The sequence below is a fragment of the Cnephaeus nilssonii genome (assembly GCF_951640355.1).
Source record: "Cnephaeus nilssonii genome assembly, chromosome: 20".
Lineage (NCBI taxonomy): Eukaryota > Metazoa > Chordata > Mammalia > Chiroptera > Vespertilionidae > Cnephaeus > Cnephaeus nilssonii.
Window position 1 is genome coordinate 33,353,679 of NC_137091.1, and position 26,495 is coordinate 33,380,173.

Sequence of the window (26,495 nt, forward strand, 5' to 3'; positions counted from 1 at the left end):
CAGTGTATTAGCATTTTCTTTGATGTGCTTAGGAGATTGATCCATGAATTCCTTAGACAGTCTGCTGAGTTAATTTAAGTGTGTCTGATTACATGATGAATAATAGACTTAGACAACCTTTTAGTGAAAATGTCATTATTTTTTTAAATATATATATATTTAATATATTTTATTGTTTTTTTACAGAGAGGAAGGGAGAGGGAGAGAGAGAGAGAGAGAAACATCAATGATGAGAGAGAATCATTGATTGTCTGCCTGCTGCACACCCCACACTGGGGATTGAGCCCTTGAATGGAATCGAACCAGGGACCCTTCAGTCTGCAGGTCGACACTCTATCCCCTGAGCCACACCAGCTAGGGCATCATTACTTTTTTGTTAGTCTTTTGCTTGATGATAAAGATACAATTCTGTTGAAAACCAAATGGCATTAAATTATTTATTAGGTTTACCAAATTGGAAATCTGTCTTAGTTAATATTTTAGAGAAATATGATGCCATGTCAAAAGCTATAACTATTTTTACTCTGGAGTTCTAGTTAATGAAACAGGTTAGCGAGATGTAGAATTATTATTTAATGGTGTTTATTAATGTTTATTTTCAGTATTTTTAATATGGGTAATTTTTCCACATCCTCCTAAGGGGAATAATATTTATTGATTAAAGATGGGAAAGACCTAGCTGGTTTGGCTCAGTGGATAGAGCGTCAGCCTGCGGACTGAAGGGCCCCAGGTTCAATTCTGGTGAAGGGCATGTACCTCGGTTGCAGGCTCCTCCCTGGCTCCGGGCCCTGGTCAGGGCGTGTGCAGGAGGCAACCAATTGATGTGTTTCTCTCACATCTACATTTTTCTTTGTCTTTCCCTCTCTCTTCCACTCTCTCCAAAAATCAATGGAAAAATATCCTCAAGTGAGGAATAAATAAATATATATATGGGAAATGGTTCAGACACCAATTGCATTTGAGATCATTGACTGCATTATGCATCATAAAACGGATTTCATTTTTTATGAAATACCTTAATTTTCCTACTTATAAAATAGCGGTATTGGTGAATTAAGTTTATGCATACTATTTAATCCTGATTGGAAGAATATATATAGATCTCAGCCAAGGACACTGCCTTTCAGGAGACGTTTGGCAATGTCTGAAAACATTTTTAATGGTCACAACTAAGAGTGAGATGCTACTCCTGTTACTGGTCTGCCTCGGGTTGGCCTGTATGTGGGTCCGTGTAGGAAAGATTTCGCAACACAAGTCCAGATGGGTTTGAGGATATGTTTATTAAAGCTGGGGACAGCCGAAACCGGTTTGGCTCAGTGGATAGAGCGTCGGCCTGCGGACTGAAAGGTCCCAGGTTCGATTCCGGTCAAGGGCATGTACCTTGGTTGCGGGCACATCCCCGGTGGGGGGTGTGCAGGAGGCGGCTGATCGATGATGTTTCTAGCTCTCTATCCCTCTCCCTTTCTGTAAAAAATCAATAAAATTTATTTTTAAAAAAAGCTGGGGACAACGAAACAAAGAAAGGAGTTAAGGTAGAAGAAACAACAGGGGAGAGCCTAGGGGTCGCTCTGCCTTGGCTCTAGAAATGACACAGGAACGAAGTGAGCCAGGGCAGGGCTGCTTTAGCTCACTGGTCACAGTGATAGAAGTGAGCCTACGTAGGACTGCTTTAGCTCACTGGGAAGTGAGGGAAAAAGGGGGCCTTGGAGACAGGATCAGGGGGTGAGCCCGCATCGAGCTGCCTACAGCTCCCCTGGTGGCATGTCTTGTGGGGACCCCTAGAATTTAGGAAGAAAAACAAAGTCCATGCCTGAGGAGGGCATGGGAGTGCCCTAGAGCAGCGGGCACCAACCTTTCGGACCTCACGGACCGCCAGTGGTCCCCGGACCACCAGTTGGCAACCGCTGCTCTAGAATGAGCCTGTGTTGAGTCTTTGTCCTGAGGATTTTTTATCCTTTTTTTTTTTTTCTGCAGGCAAGAATCTTAGGGGAGGGTTTCAGCAGAATATTCATCAGCTTTCCAGGCGCATTTTAAATATGCTGATGCATCAAAATGAGTGTACTAGTATAGGGGAGTTTTGGATTATTCTTTGGTCTGTTTTTTATCTTAGGTCTGTCTGACTTTAATGGGGTTTTTGTTATTAGTTCCCCAACTTCATCTGTCCTTGGGTTTAGCTGGTACAAATGGCATTAACTGGGTCTTTGTTCTCTGTTTTCCCAGGCCAGGTTGATTTAAACTATGTACTAGTATTTTCTGGTTAGGGGGGAGGGTACAAACCATTTGCTCTCAAGTGTCCTTGGTTGGGGAAGATAAGGTCTTGCAATTCATAAGCTGGCTGCAAACTGCCCAAACTGGCCTTGTTTAATTTTCTTGTCTCAGTTTCCCCATTCCATTTGCCCAGGGATTTCCCTAGCTTCTTACTAGCCCACTGCACTCGCATCTAGTGGGGAGAGGACAAGGATGCAGTCACATATCCCACAATATATAGGACAGCTGCTTACAGCAAAGAATTATCTGGCCAAGGTTCAGAAACTGATCTAGAAGAAAATCTGTTTTCTTCAATAAATGATCCAATATGTAAATTTTGAGGAACATGGACACTGTTGGCATTCCAACTGGCTTCTGAATCTATAAAAGTTCTTACTGATTTTTGGCCTTGGGCATAATAGTCTTTTATTCTTATAGAAAATGGAATATTATATAGCTGGAAGAGACCTCAGTGAACACTACAGTTTTGTTGATGACAAAACAGAAACGGATTCACATAGCTAGTGCCACAGCCAACAGTAGGACCTGGTTCATTGTCAAGCAAGTGCCATCTATTGCCTGTCACCAAAAGCAGATATCTGAACACTTCTGCCCACTGCATCTTGGTAGTATAGTTGCCAAGGAAAGCACAACACAGCCAAGCATTGAATGGAACAACGCAAGAAGGGGCAGAGCAAGATCAGCCCTAGTAGTGAGCATTGGTTCTCCCGTGGCCGGCAGGTCCCATCCCTACAGCCAACACAAGACAGTTGGCCTGCATGTAGCCCTCTTGTGCTGCAATAGAAGGACCTCATGTCTTCCTCAGACAGGAGACAGACATAGTAGTGGGATTGGTCAGGTGTCATATGATGCACACACTTAAGCAGAAGAGCAAAGGACACATGTTGAATCTGAAATGGCAAGATTTCCACACAAGGTGTCTAGTCTACCACAGGCTATGAGGACTCTCATTTGGTAAGAAGTATTTCAGGCTGAGGGAAAGTCAAAAGACTGCGTGCAAGCCCTAGTCAGTTTTGCTCAGTGGGTAGAACATTGGCTCCTCGAACTGAAGGGTCCTGGGTTTGATTCCGGTGAGCAGCATGTACCTCAGTTGCAGGCTGATCCCCAGAGGCAGCCAATTGATGTGTCACTCTCCTATTGATGTTTCCCCCCCCCCCCTCTCTCTGTCTCTCCCTCTCCCTCCCACTCTGTCTAAAAATCAATAGCCCTACCCTGTTTGGCTCAATGAATAGAACTTCAGCCTGCGGACTAAAGGGTCCTGGTTCCATTCCGGTCAAGGGCACATGCCCTGGTTGTGGGCTCCAACCCCAGTAGGGGGTGTGCAGAAGGCAGCTGATCAGTGATTCTCATCATTGATGTTTCTATCTCTCTCTCCCTCTCCCTTCCTCTCTGAAATCAATAAAAATATATTAAAAAGTAACTTTATCTTTAAAAAAAAAATCAATAGAAAAAATACCCTCAGGTGAGGATTAACAACAACAACAAAAAGGACTGCATGCAAGTCACTGCTTTCCCAACACTCCTCGCCCTGTACCCTTTGCTGGAGTTAGATGGCTCAGTGGGTGATTTTAGATGTAGTGAGAAAGTAGTAGGACTGGGTTTTCTTCATAAAGACCTATTTTTCGTTTTTGTTTTTAATCTTAATGAACCTTGTCTCCTTCCAAGAATTCCTTGTGGGAGACTGTCACATGACTTCCTACCTATGGTGCCATCCTGACTCCCCAGCCCGAAATAATAGGACTGCCCTCATGAAAAAGTTGCTTTAGAGCCCAGCTTGCTAGTGTTTGAAACATTTGTCACGTGGCCTTCCTTACCTCGTATATTTAAGCTATCTCAGCCTCAGAGACAGAAACAGAAAGCTGATTCCTTGTTCCCGTTCCTTCTCCCAGTCACCTTCCTGCCCATGCTGGTGTCCCTACTTCATACCATCTTGTCCAGGGCAGAGCCAGGAAAACCTGTTTTCTATGATACAGTGCAATCTCTTGAAACTGCAGTTATAAACTCAGGAATAAATACTAAATACATTTTCATTGCTTTCCTTTTTTTTTGCTGATGCTTTTGGATGACCTCCATAAGAATCCAAAACTGGGCAGGCATCAATACTTCAGGCTAACATGTCTTGTCTTCACAGCTTTTTGTTAATAAATATAAAACAAGAGTGTCCTATGAGGTAGCAGATGTAATAAGGACTCAAATATAAGGATACTTATTCTCTTCTGAGAGCTGATTTGTGTTGGGGCAGGTCGGGGGCAGCCCTCACATTTGAGCATATGTAGTTATTTCATAGTTTCTTCTTTCTCCTCAAACCTCTATATTTTTCAACCTCTCTGCAAATTTGACAGTTTTCCACGCCTCCTTGCTCCCCCTCAGCCACTCCTCATCTGGCCGCCTTAATTTCTTCTTTTCAAACACTTTCAGATGTTAGAGTCCCTTAGTACTTGTTTTCAGACCCTCCTTTCCCCTTGGGTGATGTAAGCAACTTCCAAGTCACATTTTTTCAAAATGAAATTGTTTGCCCTCTATTTTCTATCTCACTGATTGGAAATGGTGACAATTAGAGCAGCTACCTTGGACCTAGAGACAGAAGCCAGATGTTAAGGTATACCTGCCTGCCAGACTTGGACTACTCACCTCTTGCTTGTTATGTGAAAGAAAATACACTTCTATTTTACATAAGCCACTACACAGGGGTGGGCAAAAGTAGGTTAATAACAATATTAAAAATAATGCAATAATAAATAACATAAGAATAAATGTTTGTATACTCACAACTGTAAACCTACCTTTTTGTTTTAGTCTTTATGCCATTTATTTTTGCTCCAATCTTTATTATTTCCTTCCTTCTACTTACTCTGGGATTTTCTTGTTGTTCTCCTTCTAGTTCTTTAAGTTGTAGGGCTAAATAGTTTTTTTATTAATTTTTCTTGTTTTCTTGTTCATAGCCTGTAGTGCTATGGACTGCTTTTGCTGTGTCCCAGAAATTTTGGGTAGTTGTGTGTTCATTTTCATTTGTTTCCCAGAAGTTTTTTATTTATTTCTTGATCTTGTTTGTAACCCATTCATTGTTTTAATAACATGCTATTTAGCCTTAATGAGTTTGAGTGTTTTTGGGTGTTTTTACTATAGTTGATTTCTTTTTTTTTTTTTTAAATATATATTTTATTGACTTTCACGGAGAGGAAGGGAGAGGGATAGAGAGTTAGAAAATCAATCAGCTGCCTCCTGCACACCCCCCACCGGGGATGTGCCTGCAACCAAGGTACATGCCCTTGACGGGAATCGAACCTGGGACCCCTCAGTCCGAAGGCTGACACTCTATCCACTGAGCCAAACCGGTTAGGGCTACTGTAGTTGATTTCTAATGTCATTCCACTGTGATCTGAGAAGATGCTTGATAGGATTTCAATCTTCTTGAACTTGCAGAGACTTGTTTTGTGTCCTACCATGTGGTCTATCTTTGTGAATGATCCATGTGCACTTGAGAAGAATATATATTCTGCAGCTTTGGGGTGAAATGTTCTATAAATATCAATTAAATCCATCTGTTACAGTGTGTCCTTTAGAGCAGTGGTTCTCAACCTTTTCAATGCCACGACCCTTTAATACAGTTCCTCATGTTGTGGTGACCCCCAACCATAAAATTATTTTCGTTGCTACTTCATAACTGTAATTTTGCTACTGTTTATGAATCGTAATGTAAATATCTGTGTTTTCCGATGGTCTTAGGATCTACAGCAGTGGTTCTCAACCTGTGGGTCGCGGTTGAGAACAACTATATGCCAACAAGCTGGACAATTTTGATGAAATGAACAAATTCATAGAAAAAATACAATCTCCCAATACTGAATCAGGAAGAATCAGAAAGAATCAGAAAACCTGACTAGGCCAATAATAACTGATGAAATAGAAGCAGTAATAAAAAAACTCCCAGCATACAAAAGCCCGTGTCTGGATGCCTTCACAGGGGAGTTTTATCAAACATTCAAAGAACACCCATACTTCTCAAACTATTCCAAAAAATCCAAGAGGAAGGAACACTTCCAAGTTCTTTTTATAAGGCCAGCATTATCCTAATTCCAAAACCAGATAAAGACACTAAAAGAAAGAGAATTACAAGCCAAAATCACTTGATGAACATAGATGCTAAAATCCTCAATAAAATATTAGCAAATGGATCCAGCAATATATTAACAAAAAATCATACCCCATGACCAAATGGGATTTATTCCAGGGATGCAAGGCTGGTACAATATTCATAGGTTGAGAACTCACAGGTTGAGAACCGCTGCTGTAGAGCCTAAGACCATAGGAAAACACAGATACTTACATTACGATTCATAACAGTAGCAAAATTACAGTTATGAAGTAGCAACAAAAATAATTTTATGGGTGGGGGTCACCACAACATGAGGAACTGTATTAAAGGGTCACGACATTAGAAAGGTTGAGAACCACTGCTTTAGAGTCACTGTTTCCGTGTTAATTTTTTGTCTGGAATATCTATCCAGTGAAGTCAGTGGGGTGTTAAAATCCCCTCCTATGTCTGCATTGTGGTTGATCTCTCCCTTAATGTCCTCTAAAAAATTTATATATATATATATATATATATATATATATATATATATATATATATATATCATACCTAATATAATAGAGAAACATGCAAATTGACCGCACCTCCACTATGCCCACAGCCAATCAGAGCGAACAAGATGGCGGTTAATTTGCATATGCGGGCGCTGAGCGGCCTGGGTCCAGGAAACATCCTCCGGACCCAGGCCGCTCCTAGCCTGTAGGCCTGTGCTTAGGTCCTGAGCGGCAGGGGTCCCAGAACGTCCCCTGGCCACTCAGAGCCTATGGGTGTAGGTGCCAAGCAACCTGGCGGGCGGAACATCTGCTTTGTGCAGGAGCCTTTGCAAGCAGTTTGGGGCCACGCCCCCAGCCAGGCGCCCAGGACTGGGGGCTGCCGCTGGCCTCTGGGATGTGCCGAAACCCTGGCGGCCACTGCTGTGTGCTGCCCGGGGTCCCTGCAAGCCCCAAGCCTGAGGCCCATGGTCAAGGTTGGCTGCTGGCCTCCCCAAGCCGCTTGCAAAGGCTCCTGCACAAAGCGACGGTTTGGGGCCATGCCCCCAGCCAGGCGCCCAGGACCAGGGGCTGCTGCTGGCCTCCTGGGTTTGCAGAGACCCTGGCGGCCACCGCTGCGTGCTGCCCAGGGTCCCTGCAAGCCTCGAGCCTGGGGCCCATGGTGGGGCTGGCTGCTGGCCTTGGGGCATTTGGAGATAGGGATGTTCCCGCCCCGCCCCAGAGGCTTTCCAAGCTCCAGCACCAAGTGGCAGATTGTGTCCATGCCCCAAGCCTAGCGCCCTCCACAGGGGGATGGCTGCTGGCCTCTGGGGTGTGCGGAGACCCTGGCAGCCACCACCGGGTGGCAGGGACACGCCCCTAGCCCAGTGGACACAACCCAGGGGCTGCATGAGCTGCAGAGGATACACCTTTTTAAAAAATTTTTTTATTGATTTTTTTTTTTTTTTTACAGAGAAGAGGGGAGAGGGATAGACAGTCAGAAATATCAATGAGAGAGAAACATCCATTAGCTGCCTCCTGCACACTCCCCACTGGGGATATGCCTCCAACCAAGGTACATGCCCTTAACAGGAATCAAACCTGGGACCCTTCAGTTTGCAGGCCCACGGTCTATCCACTGAGCCAAACCATTTTGAGAGTAAATACCTTTTCTGACAACTCATTGGCTAAGCTCCCTGTAGGCCACCAATTGCAGTGTTCTTGGTAATTTGGGTTATAAGAATCCAAGAAGGTAATCTAGGGTTTTTCCACCACACTCTTGAAGGAAAAAATGAAGGTCCCTTGAGGGGTCCCAGATTGGAGAGACTGCAGGCTGGGCTGAGGGACAACACCCCCCACTACCACCCCTCCCCGCCGTGCATGAATTTTGTGCACCGGGCCTCTAGTACCTAATAAAATGGTAATATGCAAATTACCATCACTCCGCTACGCCCACGATTGGGCCGTTGGGAGGCTGGGGGCGGGACTCGGGGTGGCCGATTGGGCTGACTCACGAGTCCCCGCCCCCCGTTCCTCCTGCCATCCCCAACGGCCGGCGCTGCGGGAGGACCCATGGGGCCAGCGGAAGGCACTGGTGGCGGAACTCGGGGTGGCTGATTGCGTGGCTGCCAGCACCGGTTTTCCGCCAGCACCAGTTTTCCTCTGGCCACCCGCCGATTGGAGTGCCTCCCGCCAGCGTGATCGGCCACCCAGAGTTCCTCCACCAGTGGCGCTGGAGGAACTCAGGGTGGCCGATCCGGGAGGCGCTCCGATCGGCAGGTGGCCAGAGGAAACGGCGCTGGAGGAACTCGGGGTGGCCGATCGCGCTGGAGGCCAGAGGAAATGGCGCTCCGATCAGCGGGTGGCCAGAGGAAAACTGGTGCTGGCGGAAAACTGGTGCCAGCAGCCAGGTGAAGGAAGGTCTTTTGCACGAAACTTCGTGCAACGGGCTTCTAGTATATATATAATGGTGCTCCTATATTGGATGCTATATGTTTACCAGGGTTATATCGTCAGAGTAATTTCTTTAAAAATGCTTCCCACTACTTGTTGGGGGTAGGGGGACTAGTTACAGGATCAGCTACTGACCCCCTTCAGCCTTAAGGGGATGATTAGGTGACTGGAGCCCCAGGTTAGTGAGCTCCCATTTCAACAATCTTGACTCTTCATCCCTGTGTGAGGTCTAAATATTTCCATTTTCTGTGAGCTGTGTTGTGGAAAAGTTTGGGAAGCACCATATTGTAGTATGGGTTCTAGTCAAAAGAAAAAAACACTGATCTACACTAAGAGCTGGGAGAAGGCTGTATTCTGCATCTTCTGTAGGGCTTGGGAGCTGTCTTTGGAACCTCCCATTTAAATCGGATCTGGTGGTTTCTCATCTCTTTTTGACAAGGTCTGAGCTTTCAGGTGAGTTGGCTCTGCCAGGTGACTTGGCCCTGCCAGGTGACTGTTGGGAGTAGGCCTGGTTAGCCCCATTCAGCAATAGGTGAGCTTCACTTAGGTGGCAAGCTTTTTCCTCCGGACTGGAAGTCAGCACACCTCTCCTTTCCAGCTCTCCCGCCTGAGACTACAAACGTGAGGTTTGCCCGATCTTGTGAAATCATGCTTACTTTTCAAATTGGATCCTTATGTGAACATTCTGTTTCCCAAATATATAACCCCACAACTGACATGCTCTTTCTGAAGTGGTGCAATCTGTTGCCTTCTTGTTGATTCCAGCACTAGGACTTAAGAAATTGTTTTTTTCACAATTGAAATATTAAATAATTCATCTGCAAAACCACTTAGGCCCATCACTTTTTTTTTTTTTTAGCTATGGTTCCTTCCATAGTTAAGAAATGTTCTTTCACTTTTTTTCTTGTTGGTTGGCTTATTCAAGTGTTTGTTGGGTTATTCCTGAGGTAGTAATAAAAGCTGAGTGCTTCTTGGATGTCCTTAGTTTCATATAGTATGACCTCATCTAATTCTGAGACCCATTCTCCGAGTCCCAATTTTCAGGCTTCTAAGTGTTCAAAGTTTGAGAACTCTATGGTGCCTTAACATAGCAAAAAAAAAAACACACACAAAAAAAAACAACAACAAACACATCTGGGGAAGAACCTGGCTCATGAGGCTGTAGTTTGTGACCCTTGATGACCAAAATTGGGGATATCCTGACGGTGGAGGGCCAGGTGGGACAAAAATCAGGAAGGAGGACCTTTCCAGAAGGAGGAGAGGTAGGAGGTGGGGTGGTGTTGCCCACAGGCTCCTACATACCAGGCATCAGTGGCTAGCCGTGATTCTCCCTTATCCCAAGGATGGGAGGTGAAAGGATGGCTAAGAGGGAGTCAGAGGGCCTTCTGGCAGTCAACCATGAACTAATTTGGTCCGCAAGCGGCCACTCTGCCCCTTGGTGAATGTAGGAGTCCCTAGGCCTAGACCCTTGAAGGTCCGTGACCCCTTGAACCGCGTGAGGCCTGACCCTTACGGGCTAGCAGCCCCGCCTCCTGCGTCTGGCCCCGCCCCGCCCCTCCCCTCCCCTCCGCGTGGGCGCGGGCGCGGGGGCGAAGTGCGCTGGGCGCCGACCTGCCGTTGTGCGCGCCGTTGGCGCACCACGTGGTTTCTCGGAGTCTCGAGGCTGGAGCGGCGGGGGCGGTGCGGGAGCCCCAAGCGCGCCCGCGGCGTCCGGGTTGGAGGACAGAGCGCGTCGCCGGTGGTGCGTGGCGGGCCGGGGCCGCGGGGCTGAGGGGGGTGGGGGTGGGAGTGGGGTCCGGAGCGGGGCGCGCGGAGTCTGAGGCGGCGAACGGGGAGGAGGCGCGACCCCCCACGGAGGGCGGAGGCGGGCACTCCTAGAGACTCCGCTTTTGTCCCCCCAAGTTTACTCCGAGTGACTCGCGACGGAGACCCGGAAAGGGGCGCGGCCGTGACGGTGTTACCGTCCCAGGGCGAACCCGCGGGGTGCAGCGAGGCGCTGGGAAGATGCTCGAGGTGCTGGTGCTGAAGGTGAGCGAGCGCGAAGCCCGAGCGCGAAACCTCCCCCTGCAGGTTTCTGGCGGGGGACGCGGCGTTTGACCGCGGGTCGGGGTGCCGGCTGTGGCCCTGGATTCTTTAAGTAGAACCACCCGGCATTTTAGCGCAGCCGAGTCCCAGGCACTATTCAGGACACAGCAGGAGAGTGATTCGCCGTTTTTTCCGAAATTCAGGTGAATGGGCGAAATTCAGCAGTTACTAATGCGGAATCTTAGGGGGTGGGCCGGACGGTTCTCCCCCACACCCCAACCGGGTCCGCGCTGGTTGAGCGCTCCTGCACGCGCTGGTCGGTGGATACGGGGACCCTGACCTGTTCTCCCGACCTGGGTCCTCTCCACGGGGGTCACTGCCCCCGTTGGACAGGGGCGGGGGTGACCGGTAACTCCCTTCACTCCCAGCCCCTCACACCTGCGTTTGGTCTCCACTGGTGGTGACACCTGCCGGCTCGCACCCTCCTGCGCTGGCGGCCACCACTTACCCGGCGGCGCGCGCCTGCATCCTTGGAGCTGGGATGAGGGTCGGGGGTGCGCGTCGCGGTGGGGGCTCACCCCAAGAGAAGCCTGCTGAGTCAGTCTTTGAGTCAGGTGAGTGTACCTTGGCGATGCAAGAGACGTGGGAAGGCGCGCTGTGTTCACCGTGTTACTTGGAGGAAGGAGTTTATAAACCAGAGCAAAGGGGTGGGTTTTGGTTCCTGGGAAAAAAAGAAATATAAATTATGTTGTGTTTTTTTTTTTTTAAATCATATTTCAGTGGGCAGAAGAGAGGGCCATAGCAAATGATGGGATTTAAAAAAAAACCTCAAACTTTACATTCCTATTTTATGTCATGTTATTTTATATGAATTGAGATTCATAAACATTTGAAGTAGCTGTTTCTGACAGGATTTGCTCTGAGACTTTTAGGGGTTTCAGATCCATCTGGCAAACTCCTCTACCATCCGTCCTAAATAGATTAGTATAATTTCTCCTTAGAAAGATAGGGCTTGCCTGGCCCATACGGCTCAAGCACTGAGCGTCAAGAGGTCACTGGGATTCTGGTCAGGGCACATGCCCGGGCTGTGAGCGTGCAGGAGACAGCCAATCGATGATTCTCTCTCCATCATTGGTGTTCCTAACTCTCTTTCCCCCTCCCTTCCTCTCTCTGAAATCAATAAACACACACACGTAAAGATAGGACTCTTCCAGGGGTACAGATGCTGCCACATGCTAATCCATCAGCGTAGAACTCTGGCAGGAGGAGCTAGACTTAAACTGCCTTGAACTTAGGAACCTTTCTCTTTTAATTGGATTCAGGAACCTTTTTATCTACCCCCTCAGCTTTGGTCTGCCCCCAACTTCCTGCTCTTAACCATGCTCACACTGAGCAAAATATCTAGACAATATAGGAGTATTTATTTCCCCAAGTGTGGTGTACTAGTAAGTACCAGTTGTTGTTTTCCAGATTAATTTAGCTTTTACATAGATGAAATATTTTTCCTCACGTGTCCATCAGTAGATGAATGGGCAAGCAAAATTTGGAAGATACATTCAATGGAATATTATTCGGTTCTAAAAAGGCAGGAGCTCTGGCCGGTGTTCTCAGTGGATAGAGTGCAGCCAGTACACTGAAGGGTTTCGGGTTCAATTCCTGGTCAAGGGCTGTACCTGGGTTACAGGTTCGATTCCTGGCCCTGATGGGGCATGTGCAGGAGGCAACCAATTAATGTGTGTCTCTCGCTTCCCTCCATCCCTTCCACTCTCTAAAAATCAGTGGGAAAAAGATCCTCAGGTGAGGATTAACAAAAATAAATAAAGGATTCTGGTGATCCAATTCCATTCAAGTCCCAGCTCTTTGGGTACTTGGGGGCTTTGATTCTGCCTGCTATTTACTTACTTATTTGGGTTAAAATATCCTTACTGAGGGTATTTTTTTCCATTGATTGTTAGAGAGAGTGGAAGTGGGGCGGGGGGGGGGGCGGGGAGAGGGAGAAGCATTGACGTGAGAGAGACACATAGTTTGGTTGCTTCCTGCACATGCCCGGACTGGGGTCAGGTATTGAACCAGCAACCCAGGTATGTGCCCTTGACCAGGAATCGAACCTGCGACCCTTTAGTGCATGGGCCGATGCTCTAACCACTGAGAACACGCTCCAGTGCAGTTCTGGGTGTTGTAGAAGGTCAAAATTCTCTTCTGTCAGCTTGCTTTGGTTACATGACAGGTTATTCCTGAAAAACAACTCAGCATCTAATTATAAACAGGACAAGGCCAATTTGAGCTGGTTCTGGGGTTACACATATCTCAAAGGGATGGGAAGGATTCACAACTGTAAGCCCTTTAGTAAAGGGAGGTCAACGGCATTTGTCAGGTGTTGGCCAGAACAAACAAATTCTCCTGGCAGGCACACTAGAGTTTGGGTGGCCTCTTAGTGCAGAGGTTGAGACAAGTCTGTGTGCTGAGAGTTCTACAGTTCTCATGAGCAACAGCTATACTAGTAAAACTATTTCTTTCAACCTTCCAGTGCTGCTTTTCTCTGGACTCCTTAGAGTCTTACCTTCGAAATTCTGCCAAGGATTGGGGGTTTTCTGGGCTCTCCCTCTGTGGCTCTTCAGAATTTCTCCCCTTAATTATAGCTGCCCTGGCAGGTCCATACTCTGTTCTCTGGCTCCTCCAGCCACAGACTGTGGCTTTCTGCTTGAGTTTGTAGCTTCTCTGCACCACCTGGACTGGGGAAGAGTTCCCGAGAAAGCTGCATGTAAATGTAGAAAGAAGACTAATTTGAACACCTGTATTCCTGCCACCTGGTACCTAGAAGCCAAATCTTGGGATGTCATTGCTTTTAGGAGGAAGGTTTAGGAAATAGACAAATAAGATAAGTACATAAGTTCCTATTATTTTCAATTCAAATTTAATTTTTCATTTTATATTTGTACCTTTAATAGTGAAAATCTTAGTTTCTAAGATAACAAGATACATTCAAAGAAATCTGACTTTCATCTCTGTCCTTTTGTATCCCACTTCTGGCTTCCTCTGTAGGTAATAATTTGTATTTGGTTTTGTTATCTACCTTCATTTATTTCTTTGGACATGAGCAGAATGTATATTTCCTCTTTCTTTTTAAAAATAATATATTTTTATTGATTTTAGAGAGGAAGGAAAAAAGAGAACGAGAAAGAGAAAATCAATGATGAGAATCATTGGTCAGCTGCTTTCTACACGCCCCCAGTGGGGATCAAGCCCACAACCAGGCATGAGCCCTGACCAGGAATCGAACCAATACCTCCGGGTTCATACGTCAGTGCTCAACCAGTGAGCACATCAGCTGGGGTATTTCCTCTCTTTCTTGTGAAAGACATAGGATACTAAAAACATTGTCTGAACCTTGCTTTTACATTTTATTATGGATATTTTCAAAATACAGGAGCTCAAGGACATTGATCTCTGCTTTTTGAGTCACAATACATAATAAAGAATTACATATTATTGGTGACATGTTTTAGATTTTATTTTTGTGTCTTTTATCTTTTTTCCAGCTTTATTGAAAGGCAATTAACTGTAACTTTGTATAAGTTTAAGGTGTACAACATGATGATTTGATATGCATGTATATTGAGGGTCTTTTATCTTTGGTCTGACTATTTAAGACAGGTGCTTATAAAGAATTTGTTAGATCACTTAAATTAGAAACAGTCATTGTGATTCTAAGTTTTATTATTTTGTGGTTCTACTTTAAAATCATGCATTATTTTGTTTTAAAATTTTACAGATTGAAGATCCAGGTTGCTTCTGGGTTATTATAAAAGGGAATAGTCCCTTTTTAGATCATGAAGCTGACTACCAAAAACTAAATAGTGCCATGAATGACTTCTATAATAGCATGCGTCAAGACATCAAAATAAAACCATTAATGTTGGAAGAAGGGCAGGTATGTATCTAAGTGTGCTTTAAGCACCATCTCTTAAAATAGTACTCAAAATATAGAATATTTTGGCAACTAAGATGATAAGAGGTTTTGGAGTATTCTGTTGCTTGTAATCATTGCCTTGTGTTAAGTTCTTTTGTTAAGTTCTTTTGGTTGCACAAGATTTAGGTTAGTCATGAAACATGGCAGTTATATAGGGTCATATGGGGCACAGGAGATGGACTGTCATGTAAATTCAGGCATTGGGTCCACCCTCTTGAGACCAGAGGGATTATTCTAGATTTATCACAGGTGTCAGCACCTCAGCAAAGAGGGTATTGGGGGTTATAGAGGCAGTCTAGGGTTGACGCCTCCCTTGTAGTTTGCCCATGACTTTGGTCAACTCGTGCTTCTTTATTTTTCTTACCCTAAATCATTGTCCTTCCTTGCTTTCTTGTAGCCTCAATTCCAAATCCTGTTGTCTGATTCTGTCTACAGATCAGTTATTTCTCAGAAAAGTTTGAACTTTTCTAATAGCATGATAGGAAAAGATTTATAAACTCTTTATGAGAAAAATTATAAACAATTTTAATTCCTTAAGATGGCTGCGATGGGAAGGCAGGCTGCAAGATAGTATATGAATGAGAGAATGAAAGGAGAGTGTGTGGACATACGAGGAGTGCCTATTTGTGAGTGAGGGACAGCTATGTTCCAAGGGACTGTTGGGGACTGCCAAACCGGGCGCCCCTGACTGGTCCGCCTCCACTGCTGCTGAAATCTCTCCCGGAGCGACTGGCTCTGCCACGGAGAACGCGACACCTTGAAGGGGAGAGTGGCTTTGATCAGAAGCTGAGCCTTACCTTCAATCGGGAAGAATCAGATACCTCCTGGGACTCTACAAGCACAACAGCTAGAGACCAGCTGCGAACCCACAAATACCAGGTTTCAAGCAGCGTGAATACACAGACTTGGATGAGCTCTGCACCTTCTCACAGAAAGGTCAGATTTCGCCCAGAGAAAGGTGAGGTCTGCGATCCAGGCTGGAGGGAGAAATGCGCACAGCAGGATCTAGAGGTTCAGAGGAAGTCTGTGCCTCACAAAATCGGTGGCCATTGGGGCCAGTGTAGTCTGTGAATGTTTCAGAGCTGCTGACAGAAGTGAACTCTAGAAATCAACCCATAGCTGGGCTGGGCACAAAAAGGCAGCCTGAAGCTTTACCAGTAAACTGGCTGCGCTGTGCAGGAGGGCAGGGGGGAGAGAAGACGTGCACATAAGCAGAGTTGCGCGCAGTGGTGGGGTGAAAAAGTCATGAGTTTGTGCACTTACTCTGACTCTTTTTCTCTTTAAATCCTTGCTTTTGATTACTAAGCCCAGTACATAGGATCGCCCAATTAAAAACACTCAGAGACTGCAGGGGAAAGTTGTTTTTGTGGAACCTGGGATCAGAGCGGGGAGAAATGATAAAAAAACCAGCTCTGGGGCAGTCCATACCTCCAAACCAGTATTAAGTGCAGCAGGGAAAACAAATTGTAAGTACTGGGTAGGGAGGACTTCTAGCCCCATATGTCAATCCAGAAACACTGCCACCCAGGGGCAAAATTCTAGCAACTCGGATTCAGCAATACATTAGAAAGATCATACACCATGATCAAGTGGGATTTATTCCGGGGATGCAAGGATGGTACAATATTCACAAATCAATAAACGTGATACATTACATAAACAAACTGAGAGACAAAAATCACATAATCATATCAATTGATGCAGAAAAAGCATATGACAAAATCCAACACCCTTTCTTGGTAAAAATTCTCAGCAAAGTGGGAATAGAGGGATCATACCTCAACATAATAAAAACCCTATATGACAAACCCATAGCCAACATCATACTCGATGGGCAAAAACTAAAACCATTTCCCCTAAGAACAGGAACAAGACAGGGATGCCCACTGTCACCACTCCTGTTTGACATAGTACTAGAAGTACTAGCCATAGCGATCAGACAAGAAGAAAAAATAAAAGGCATCCAAATTGGAAAAGAAGTAAAACTCTTTATTTGTAGATGACATGATACTATACATAGAAAACCACAAAGACTCCATCAAAAAGCTATTAGACCTATCAGAAAGGATATATGCACCCCTATGTTCATAGCAGCACAATTTACAATAGCTAAGATTTGGAAACAGCCTAGGTGCCCGTCAGCAGATGACTGGATCAGAAAACTGTGGTACATCTACACAATGGAATACTATGCTGCCATAAAAAAGAAGGAATTCTCATCATTTGCAGCAACCTGGATGGAATTGGAGAATATTATACTAAGTGAAATAAGCCAGTCAATGAAAGAAAAATACCACATGATCTCACTCATTTATGGATAATAAAGAACATTATAAACTGATGAACCAAAAGATAGATACAGTGACAGTAAAGCAACAAACAGACTTTCAAATTACAGGGGGAAAGTTAGGGAGGGGGGGCGGAGATAAGAAATCAAACGAAGGACTTGTATGCATGCATATAAGCATAAACAATGGACGCAAAACTCTGGGGGGTGAGGGCAAGTGTGGGTGTGGGGTGGGGGGTAATGGTAAGATATGTACACATATAATACCTCAATAAAAAATTTTTAAAAAAAAGCTATTAGACCTAATAAATGAATTTAGCTATATCAGGATACAAAATTAACACCCAGAAATCTATGGCCTTTTTATACAATAATGAACTCACAGGAAGAGAAATGAAAAAAAAACCAAAAACAATCCCATTTACCATTGCACCAAAAAAATTAAGATATCTAGGAATAAACTTAACTAAGGATGTGAAAGACCTGTACTCGGAAAACTACAGAACATTGAAAAAGGAGATAGAGGAAGACATAAACAAATGGAAGAAAATACCATGTTCATAGATTGGGAGAATTAACATAATTAAAATGTCCATACTACCTAAAGCAATCTATAGATTCAATGCAATACCTATTAAAATGCCAATGGCTTATTTCAAAGATCTAGAACAAATGCTCCAAAAATTCATCTGGCATAAAAAAAGACTCCAAATAGCCACAGCTATTCTGAGAAAGAAGAACAAAGTTGGAGGGTTCACAATACCAGATATCAAGCTATATTACCAAGCCACAGTTCTCAAAATTGCCTGGTACTGGCATAAGAACAGACATATAGACCAATGGAACAGAATAGAGAACCCAGAAATTGACCCAAGCCATTATATTCAATTAATATTTGACAAAGGAGGTGAGAGCATACAATGGAGTCAAAACAGTCTCTTTAATAAATGGTGCTGGGAAATTTGGTCAGATACATGCAAAAAAATGAAACTATATCACCAACTTACACCATGCACAAAAACAAACTCAAAATGTCTAAAGGACTTGAATGTAAGAAGGGAAACCATAAAAATCCTATAAGACTCCATAGACAGCAAAATTGCAGACATATGTCATAGCAATATCTTTACAGACACAGATCCTAGGGCAAGAGAATCTAAGGAAAAAATAAACAAATGGGACTATATCAAAATAAAAAGCTTCTGCACAGCAAAAGAAACCAACAAAACAACAAGAAAGCCCACTGCATGGGAGAATATATTTGCCAATGTTATCTCCAGTAAGGGTTTAATCACCATTTACAGGGAACTCATACAACTTAACCAAAGAAAGATATACAATCCAATCAAAAATGGGCAAAGGATCTAAATATACACTTTTTGAAAGAGGACATTCAGAAAGTCATGAGACATATGAAAACATACTCACAGTCACTAATCATCCGAGAGATGCAAATCAAAACAACAATGAGGTACCATCTCACACCTTTCAGAACAGCTATCATCTACAATTCAACAAATGACAAGTGCTGGAGAGGATGCGGAGAAAAAAGAACCCTCCTTCACTGTTGGTGGGAATGCAGACTGGTGCAGCCATTGTGGAAAACAGTATGGAGTTTCCTCAAAAATTTAAAAATGGAACTGCCATTTGACCTAGTAATACCAGTTCTAGGAATATATCCCAAGAAAACAAACACCATTCAGAAAGGATATATGCACCACTATGTTCATAGCAGCGCAATTTATAATAGCTAAGATTTAGAAACAGCCTAAATGCCCATCAGCAGATGAGTGGATTAGAAAACTATGGTACATATACACAATGGAATACTATGCTGCTATAAAAAAGAAGGAATTCTTACCATTTGCAGCATCATGGATGGAACTGGAGAGCATTATGCTAAGTGAAATAAGCCAGTCAGTGAAAGAAAAATACCACATGATTTCACTCATTTATGGATAATAAAGGACATTATAACCTGCTGAACAAAAAGATAGATACGGAGGCAGAGAAGCATCAAACAGACTTTCAAATTACAGCGGGAAGCCTGGGGAGAAGTGGGGTGGGAGAGGTAAGAGATCAACCAAAGGACGACTTGTATACATGCATATAAGCATAACCAATGGACGCAAGACACGGCGGGGGGGGGGGGGAGGCTGGGGAAAGTCAATGGGGGGAAAAAAAGGAGACATATGTACTACTATTTCTAATACTTTAAACAATAAAATAAAATTTAAAAAAAAGAAGAAACTACAAAAAAAAATACTCCATATTAAAAAGAAACACTCCACGTTTTGGATAGCCTGATTGTTTCCTAGTGGTGGTGGTGTAAACTTTCCCTCTGTATACCCTGTATTTTCTGTGGTCCAATAGTTAAACATAAAGCTTTGATTAGATTTAGTGTCACTTGCCCCCGACACTAAACGATTGGTACTATGAGCTTCATCTTGTATTGAATTGGGAGTTAATATCACTTTTGGTGATGCTAAGATTGACCAGTGAATTTAGATGGTGACAGCCTGAGCGCTCCCTGTCGGTGCCATCAGTTTTTCATGTCATGGTTGTACCATCCAGTGATTACCATGGCCCCAATCAGTGCTTTCACTTAAGCTTGCAAATTGGTTGTTTTCACATTCCTTCTGTGTTCACGAGCTGGAGTTCTTCTGCAGAGAATGTTCCCTCTTGTTAGGATTGTTCGGCTACCCTGACATAATACAGTTTATCCTGGAAAGTTAGGAACATTACTTGATTCTTTCCCTTGTCAGTTTTCAGCATAGTGATTTGTGCCTAGTTATCTACATTGGTGTCCACAGGGTGTTTTGTTTCTCTTTTTTATTTTTTAAATACTGTATTGAACTCATGGCTTTTAATACATTAATCAGTTGTGATCATTGTTTTTGATGCCTAACTTATTCCATTTTTGGCTAGTGGAAACCCTAATATACCACAATTTCAAAGTTAACTGGCTGTGTGAATTAGTACCTATTCATACCATTCCTACAAGTTACTTTGATTTAAGAATTAAACAGAAGTAACCTCCATCCTTTGGCAGAATATGTCTTGAATTATTTGCGTTTTGTAGAATGGCTGCAGTATATTTTCCAACTTTAATTCCTGAGGGTAGATTCTCAGTTGGCCCACTTCTTCCTTGCTGGGCACAGCTGTCCCCACTGGGCCACTTTACATTTGGTTTGCCTGTCTGTGGATTGCCATTGAATCACTTGTGGCCTGGCAGTCTTGTGGGACAGCCAGGATGCCAAGGCCTGTCAATTCAGCAGGGTAGTTTCCCTAAAAGGGGACTACAGACATTTATTTTTTTAAAATGTATTATAATTATTTTAATCTTCACCCAAGGATATTTTTTAAAATTGATTTTTATTTTTAAAAAGTGTTATTAATTTCAAAGAGGAAAGGAGAAGAAGATAGAAACATCAATGATGAGAGAGAATCATTGATTGGCTGCCTCCTGTACGCCCCACACTGGGGATGAGCCCACAACTTGGGCATGTGCCCTGACTGGGTATCGAACCATGACCTCCTGGTTAATAGGTCGACGCTTAACCATTGAGCCACACCAGCCGAGCTAAAATTGATTTTTAGAGAGAGAGGAAGGGAGGGAGGAAATGAGAAATGGAGAGAGAAAGAGGGAGAGAGAGAAAGAAAAAATTCTATTGGTTGCCTCCCTTATACACTCTGACCAGGGATAAAACCCACAACCTTTTGATGCATGGGATAATGCTCCAATCAACTGCCACTGAACAAGTCACTCAACAAGTCGTTTTTGAAGACTTTAGTACAGGCCAAACACTGTTCTAGGTGTTGGGAGTATGGCAATAAACTAAACAGACAAAGATCCACATCACAGAGCTGACGTACAGGTGTGTTCGGTCGTAAACAAGTGTCAGAGGGCAGTAAAAGCCACGGGAGGTAAATGGGGAAGATAACCTGGGGTTGAGGTTTCGTTTCTTAAGCTTCGGTTTAAGAAGCCTTTCTTTAAATTGTCCTGTAAGCAGTCAAAAGCATTGTAGGAAGAAAAATAACGAACTAGAATTCAGTGTCCTGTGTTCTTTAATGAGATTCTTTCACTGACAAGCAGTGTCCAGCTTAGGCAGGGTCAGCCTCCTTGAATCTCTTTCCTCTTCTTAAAGGTGAAATGTAGGCTGAGATGATTTTGAGAGTACCTTTTAGACTCCCATTAAATGGCTAGAGATGTTAACACTGAAGTTTTCATTTTGTAGGTTTGTGTGGTTTATTGTCAGGAACTCAAGTGCTGGTGCAGGGCTGTCATTAAGTCAATTGTATGTTCAGCAGACCATTACCTCGCAGAATGTTTCCTTGTGGATTTTGCCAAGTACATTCCAGTGAAATCGAAAAAGTACGTATGACTTTTTTTGCCTTATGCTCTTTAAGGAGACAAATGCCAGTTTTAAAGGAGTGTGCCAATGTTCAAAGTAAGGGGATAGAGGTTGTAAGCTGGAGGGTTTTTTTTGTTTTTTGTTTCCTTCTTCAAGAAGGGAAGCCTTCTTGAAGACTTCAGGTTCCGTTCAGTTCTACATGGCAGTGAGTGTCGGAGCAAGTAGTCAGAATGAAGACTCAGCAGGCAGCTCCAGCCTCCTCCCACCTCCTTTCCTGGAAAGGGCAGGTGCTCTGCATCTCCTAGGTGCCCCTGGCCAGAAGGAACCCTCACTGATTCCAGGGCCACATGTCACAGTTCATGAGAAAATACTGTCAATAAGTGTTTGTGGTAATTTTCCCATGGTTTCCCATCCCAGAGTAAGAGGATATCAGTTTAATAAATAAATATGAGGACTCTTCTTCCAAAAGAGAAGCACCAAATAGATTTCAATTGCAATAAGAGGTTTATCTGATTGAATTATCTTAAGAATGCCGTGGCAGAAGGGGGTATCAGACATTGGGAATTTGTAGATATTTTTTAAAAAAGGATGCATTTCTAGCTTGTGGTTTGCAACTTTATAACTATAATTGTTAAAAACACACACACCTGTTGTGTTGAACTTTTGAGGGATATTTTCTTTTAGTGTTTGGAATTTTAAGTTTAGTTTGTTTTGGGCAAGAGAATCATATGATTAAATAGAGCACAAGGAGGCCTTGAGGGGCAGTTAATGCCGCCACCGTTTTCTGAACTGAGACAGAAGGTGCCTAGACTGTCCATGCGGCATCTTCATAACCAGTGTGTGTTGAAATGGTGTTTTCAAGCCTGTCATTTACCTGGAAGAAGGTAAAGAAAAAATGTTGAGCAACTTATCAAATCTCAGTCCTTTCAGCTCTTTTGTGCAGAGTTGGCAAACACTACCTATGAAAACATCACATTTATAGAAACTTTAAGGTAATTCTGGTTGTGTATTGAAATTGATACTTAAATATCTTAAAAATCTTTAAAATTTTTTAAATTTATTGATGAGAGAGAGAGAGCGCGCACGCAAAGGAGAGACAGAGATACAGAGAGACAACATTGATTTATTGTTCCACTTATTGATGCATTCATTGGTCCACTCTTGTATGTTCCCTGACCAGGGATCAAACCTGCAACCTTGGCGTATCAGGATGAAGCTCAGCCAACTGAGCTACTGGCCAGGGCTGATACTTAAAAATCTTAAATAAAATTTGCTCCCAAGTTTGGTCGTTATTTTTCAATGTAAGGAACCTCACGAGACATTTTTCTAATCCCTCCCCACTCCCATGCCATGAAATTTTTAAAAAGTATATGTTTTTATTGATTTTACAAAGAGGAAAGGAGAGGGAGAGAGAGATAGAAACACTGATGAGAGAAACATCGACGAGCTGCTTCCGGCATGCCCCCTACTGGGGATTGAGCCCGCAATGTGTCCTGACCTGGAATCAAACTAGCGACCTCTTGGTCCATGGGAAAACGCTCAATCCACTGAGTCGGGCCATGCCATGAAATTTTAACATCAGTTATATTGAATACCTATGTATATACTATATGTATATCTGCGCTTTATACATAAAAAGAGTGCGATCCCTCCTCTCCCTTGCCCAAGAACTGGTGTTCGTCACCTTTGGCAAATGTCTCCAAGTATTTCTTGCTGTTAGTGGCTATATTAGAAACAGAAATAATGGGTTTTTGTGTTTTGTTTTTATGTTGTGTATTAATTATATTGGTGTACTTTAAAGAAATATTATATATAATTTTCTTTATAATTGAACTATTTCTGTTTCACTGTTAAAGCATCCGAGTTGCCGTAGAAACTTTTATGCAGCTTCCCTACAGAGCGAAAAAATTCAGACTGTATTGCACAAAACCTGTTACATTACACTTTGACTTTTGTGAAGACAGTGCTAAAATTGTGTAAGTACATCTTCTAATATGGTAACTCATTGGTGAAACACTTAACGAGTATCTGATGTATCTATGAGATTAATTCCTCTTGAGAAGTGCGAAGCAATCTCACGGGTCTCTTTTTTCTTCAGGAGATGTTTTCTGAGTCCGTGTGTGTCACACCTGGTCATAAGCAGAATTCCCTGGGACACTCCACCTACAGCGGCTGCAATTGAAGGGGTTAGAGTAGGGTCTGAACTCTGTGCTTTTCAGCTTCCTTTTTTCTTATTCTTTTTCACTTACAGAAAGTAATAACTGCCCGGCCTGTGTGTCCCAGTGGTTGAGGGTCAACCTATGAACCAGGAGGTCTCTGTTCGAGTCCCGGTCAAGTGCATACTCGGGTTGTATACTCGATACTCAGTGTGGGGTGTGTAGGAGGCAGCCGATCAATGATTCTTTCTCATCATTGATGTTTCTATCTCTGTCTCCCTCTCCTTTCCTTTCTGAAATCAATAAAATTATATTTAAAAAAGTAATAACTGTAAAGGGTAACAACATGTAGGGTCATGGAGCATTAAAAAAAAAAAAAAGTCCGTTGCATTCTTCTCCAGCCCCACTTCCTCTCTTCTGGGAGGCCTCTGTGACCTGTGTAGGCTCTGAACTTGCAGACTCTTTTCAGAGCTTTTATACATATTCATTTACATGGAGCTTTTATGCAAATTACAACCTACTGTCTTATTTGCAAATACAACTTAATGTATGTTGAAACTCTTTGTACCCTCTTCTACTTTCAGTCTTTTTCATGGGTAAATATAATGGCATACTTGCTGTATTTGACCATTCCTCTTTTGATAGCCAGTTAGATTGTTTCCAAACCATTTTGCACTGTACATTTTCATCAAAATATAGATATGTCCGTATAAAACATATAAATGTAGAGAGGTATACACGTGTGTACATACATGCGCCCTATCTTTGCTTTTTCTCCCTAGTATTTGGCCCCATTGCCAGTGTTTGTACAGGACAGGTCCCTGCATTGGGCAGTACTGTGTTGGGAGTGTGGCTATGATCTTTGCAGTCTTGAACAAGACTACCTGAGGTCCTAGGGGAAGCCCCATCCTCCCACCTGGGGCTCCTCCTCCCTCTTCCTCCAGGAATGTGGCATTGTGGGAAGAAAAGCTACAGAAACAGCACAATTCTGACTCAGTTTGCTCTGCTTGCACATCCTGAGGTGCTGCATTGTGTTCTCTTGTGGATGCTTTTGTGGAGTCTATGGAGACCCTCCCATCTCTGTTCCTCAAACTCCCATCACCTACAGTTCCCTTGAAATGGTGAATGCATCACTCTTGTGCTGGCCTTGGAACCTGCACTAAGAAGATACCAAGCCAGCTTGTCTCTGCTAAGGCCATTGCACCCTGCCAAGCTGCCCAAGCAACCCCTGCCTCCTCCCCTGTCCCTCTTTCAGATCAGCAGCTATTTACCCTCCTGGGTGACTTGGGTGCCTGCCTGTCCGTGTCCAGCTCTCCCTCAGAGGCAGTCTGCTTCCCCCTCTGCATTACCCTCTCCCAGCATACTGGGCTCTTCAGGGACCTTCCCAGCCTCGGACATACCCAGCCCTAGGATACCCTCTGTGTAGGCAAAGGGCTTTAAGTAAGTGATCTTGCTGGGTTTTGATTACTTTCTTTGACAAGTACCCTTCATTTAGAATGTGTCTCAATATGCATATTGCAGTTTTTATAGATTTTATCAAATTTCCCTTCAAAGGACTAGTGATTTGTATTTCTGTAATTTGGGTGTAGAAAGTGCTGTTTTCCCCACACGACACTGGATATCATCAGGGTTTTTCATTTTTGCTTGATGGCTAGGTGAAGATGATAGAGGAAGGGAGAGGGGAAGAGAGATAGAAACATCAATGATGAGAGAGAAACATCATTGATTGGCTGCCTCCTGCATGCCCCACACTGGGGATCGAGCCTGCAACATAGGCATGTATCCTTAACTGGAATCAAACCTGGGACCCTTCAGTCCCCAGGCCCAACACTCTATCCACTGAGCTAAATCAGCAAGGGCGCTATTTTGTTTTAATTTGTGTTTTCCTGACTTGTTAACTTGGGTATCTATGATGTAGTTATTCTGTGTGTGGTGTGTGTGTGAGAAAGAGAGACACACAGACAAATTCACTGATTGACATGTGAGAGAGACTGATTTACCTGTTAATTGTCTAGATTGATTTTTCTCTTGGGCCTTTTCCTTATTAGGATTCTATTAATCTTTTTTTGTTAAAGCTTATTAGGTAATTTTATTGTGTGTAGCAAGGTTCTAGAACCACTGTCTTTTTGTTGTTGTTAATTCTCACCCAAGGATATTTTTTCCCCCATTGCTTTTTAGAGAGAGTGGAAGGGAAGGGAGGGAGACAGAGAGAAAGAGAAACATTGATGTGAGAGAGAGAGACATCAATTGGTTGCCTCCTGCATGTTCTCCGACTGGGGCTAGGGATGGAGCCTTCAACCTAGGTATGTGCCCTTAACCAGAATCAAATCTGTGACTTAATTTGTGGGCCAGTGCTCTAACCACTGAGCAACCAGCCAGGGCTAGAACCAGTCTTTTAAAGATTTTTTGTTTGTTTTTTTAAATTTTAGAAAGGGTGTCTTGGGGACAGGGTCAGCGGGTTAGCCTAGGACAAGATGCTGCTGCACATTGCTCCCTGGTTGCAAGCCTCGTGGGGTTCCTTAGAGTTGAGAGGATGCATGCTTGCAGGGAATAAGTGTGGAAAGGGAATGGCACAGGATCCTGGGAGGGAGAGCACACCTAGAACCACTGTCATTTATTTAGCCTTCTTTTAGAAACCCTTTGTAATTCTCTTGAAGAAATATGCTTAATGTCTTTCTTAGTAAAAAGAAAAATAAGTAATATTTTAGTCCAGGCACTGGACTATGTGCTTATGTACATTACCTCATTTGATCTTTAAAACAACCCTTGGAGGAGAAACCAAGATGGCGGCATCAGTAAACACCTAAACTGCTGCCTCACACAACAATTTCAAAACTACAACTAAAGACAAAACATCTATCACCCAGAACCACGGGAAAGCTGGCTGAGTGGAAGTTCTACAACTAGAAGGAAAGAGA

The 26,495-nt window shown here is 43.6% G+C and overlaps 1 protein-coding gene across 1 annotated transcript in view; it reads left to right on the forward strand.

The window, feature by feature from the left end:
* The first annotated feature begins 10,700 nt into the window (after positions 1-10,700).
* The window catches only part of TDRD12 (tudor domain containing 12), a 92,143-nt gene continuing 76,348 nt past the window's right edge, over positions 10,701-26,495 (forward strand). Inside the window, exons 1-4 of the mRNA XM_079799355.1 lie at positions 10,701-10,812; positions 14,582-14,740; positions 21,305-21,441; positions 23,278-23,397. Of these exons, the coding sequence (XP_079655481.1) occupies positions 10,789-10,812; positions 14,582-14,740; positions 21,305-21,441; positions 23,278-23,397 (440 nt within the window). The 5' untranslated portion in view covers positions 10,701-10,788. The remainder of the gene's footprint in view (positions 10,813-14,581; positions 14,741-21,304; positions 21,442-23,277; positions 23,398-26,495) is intronic.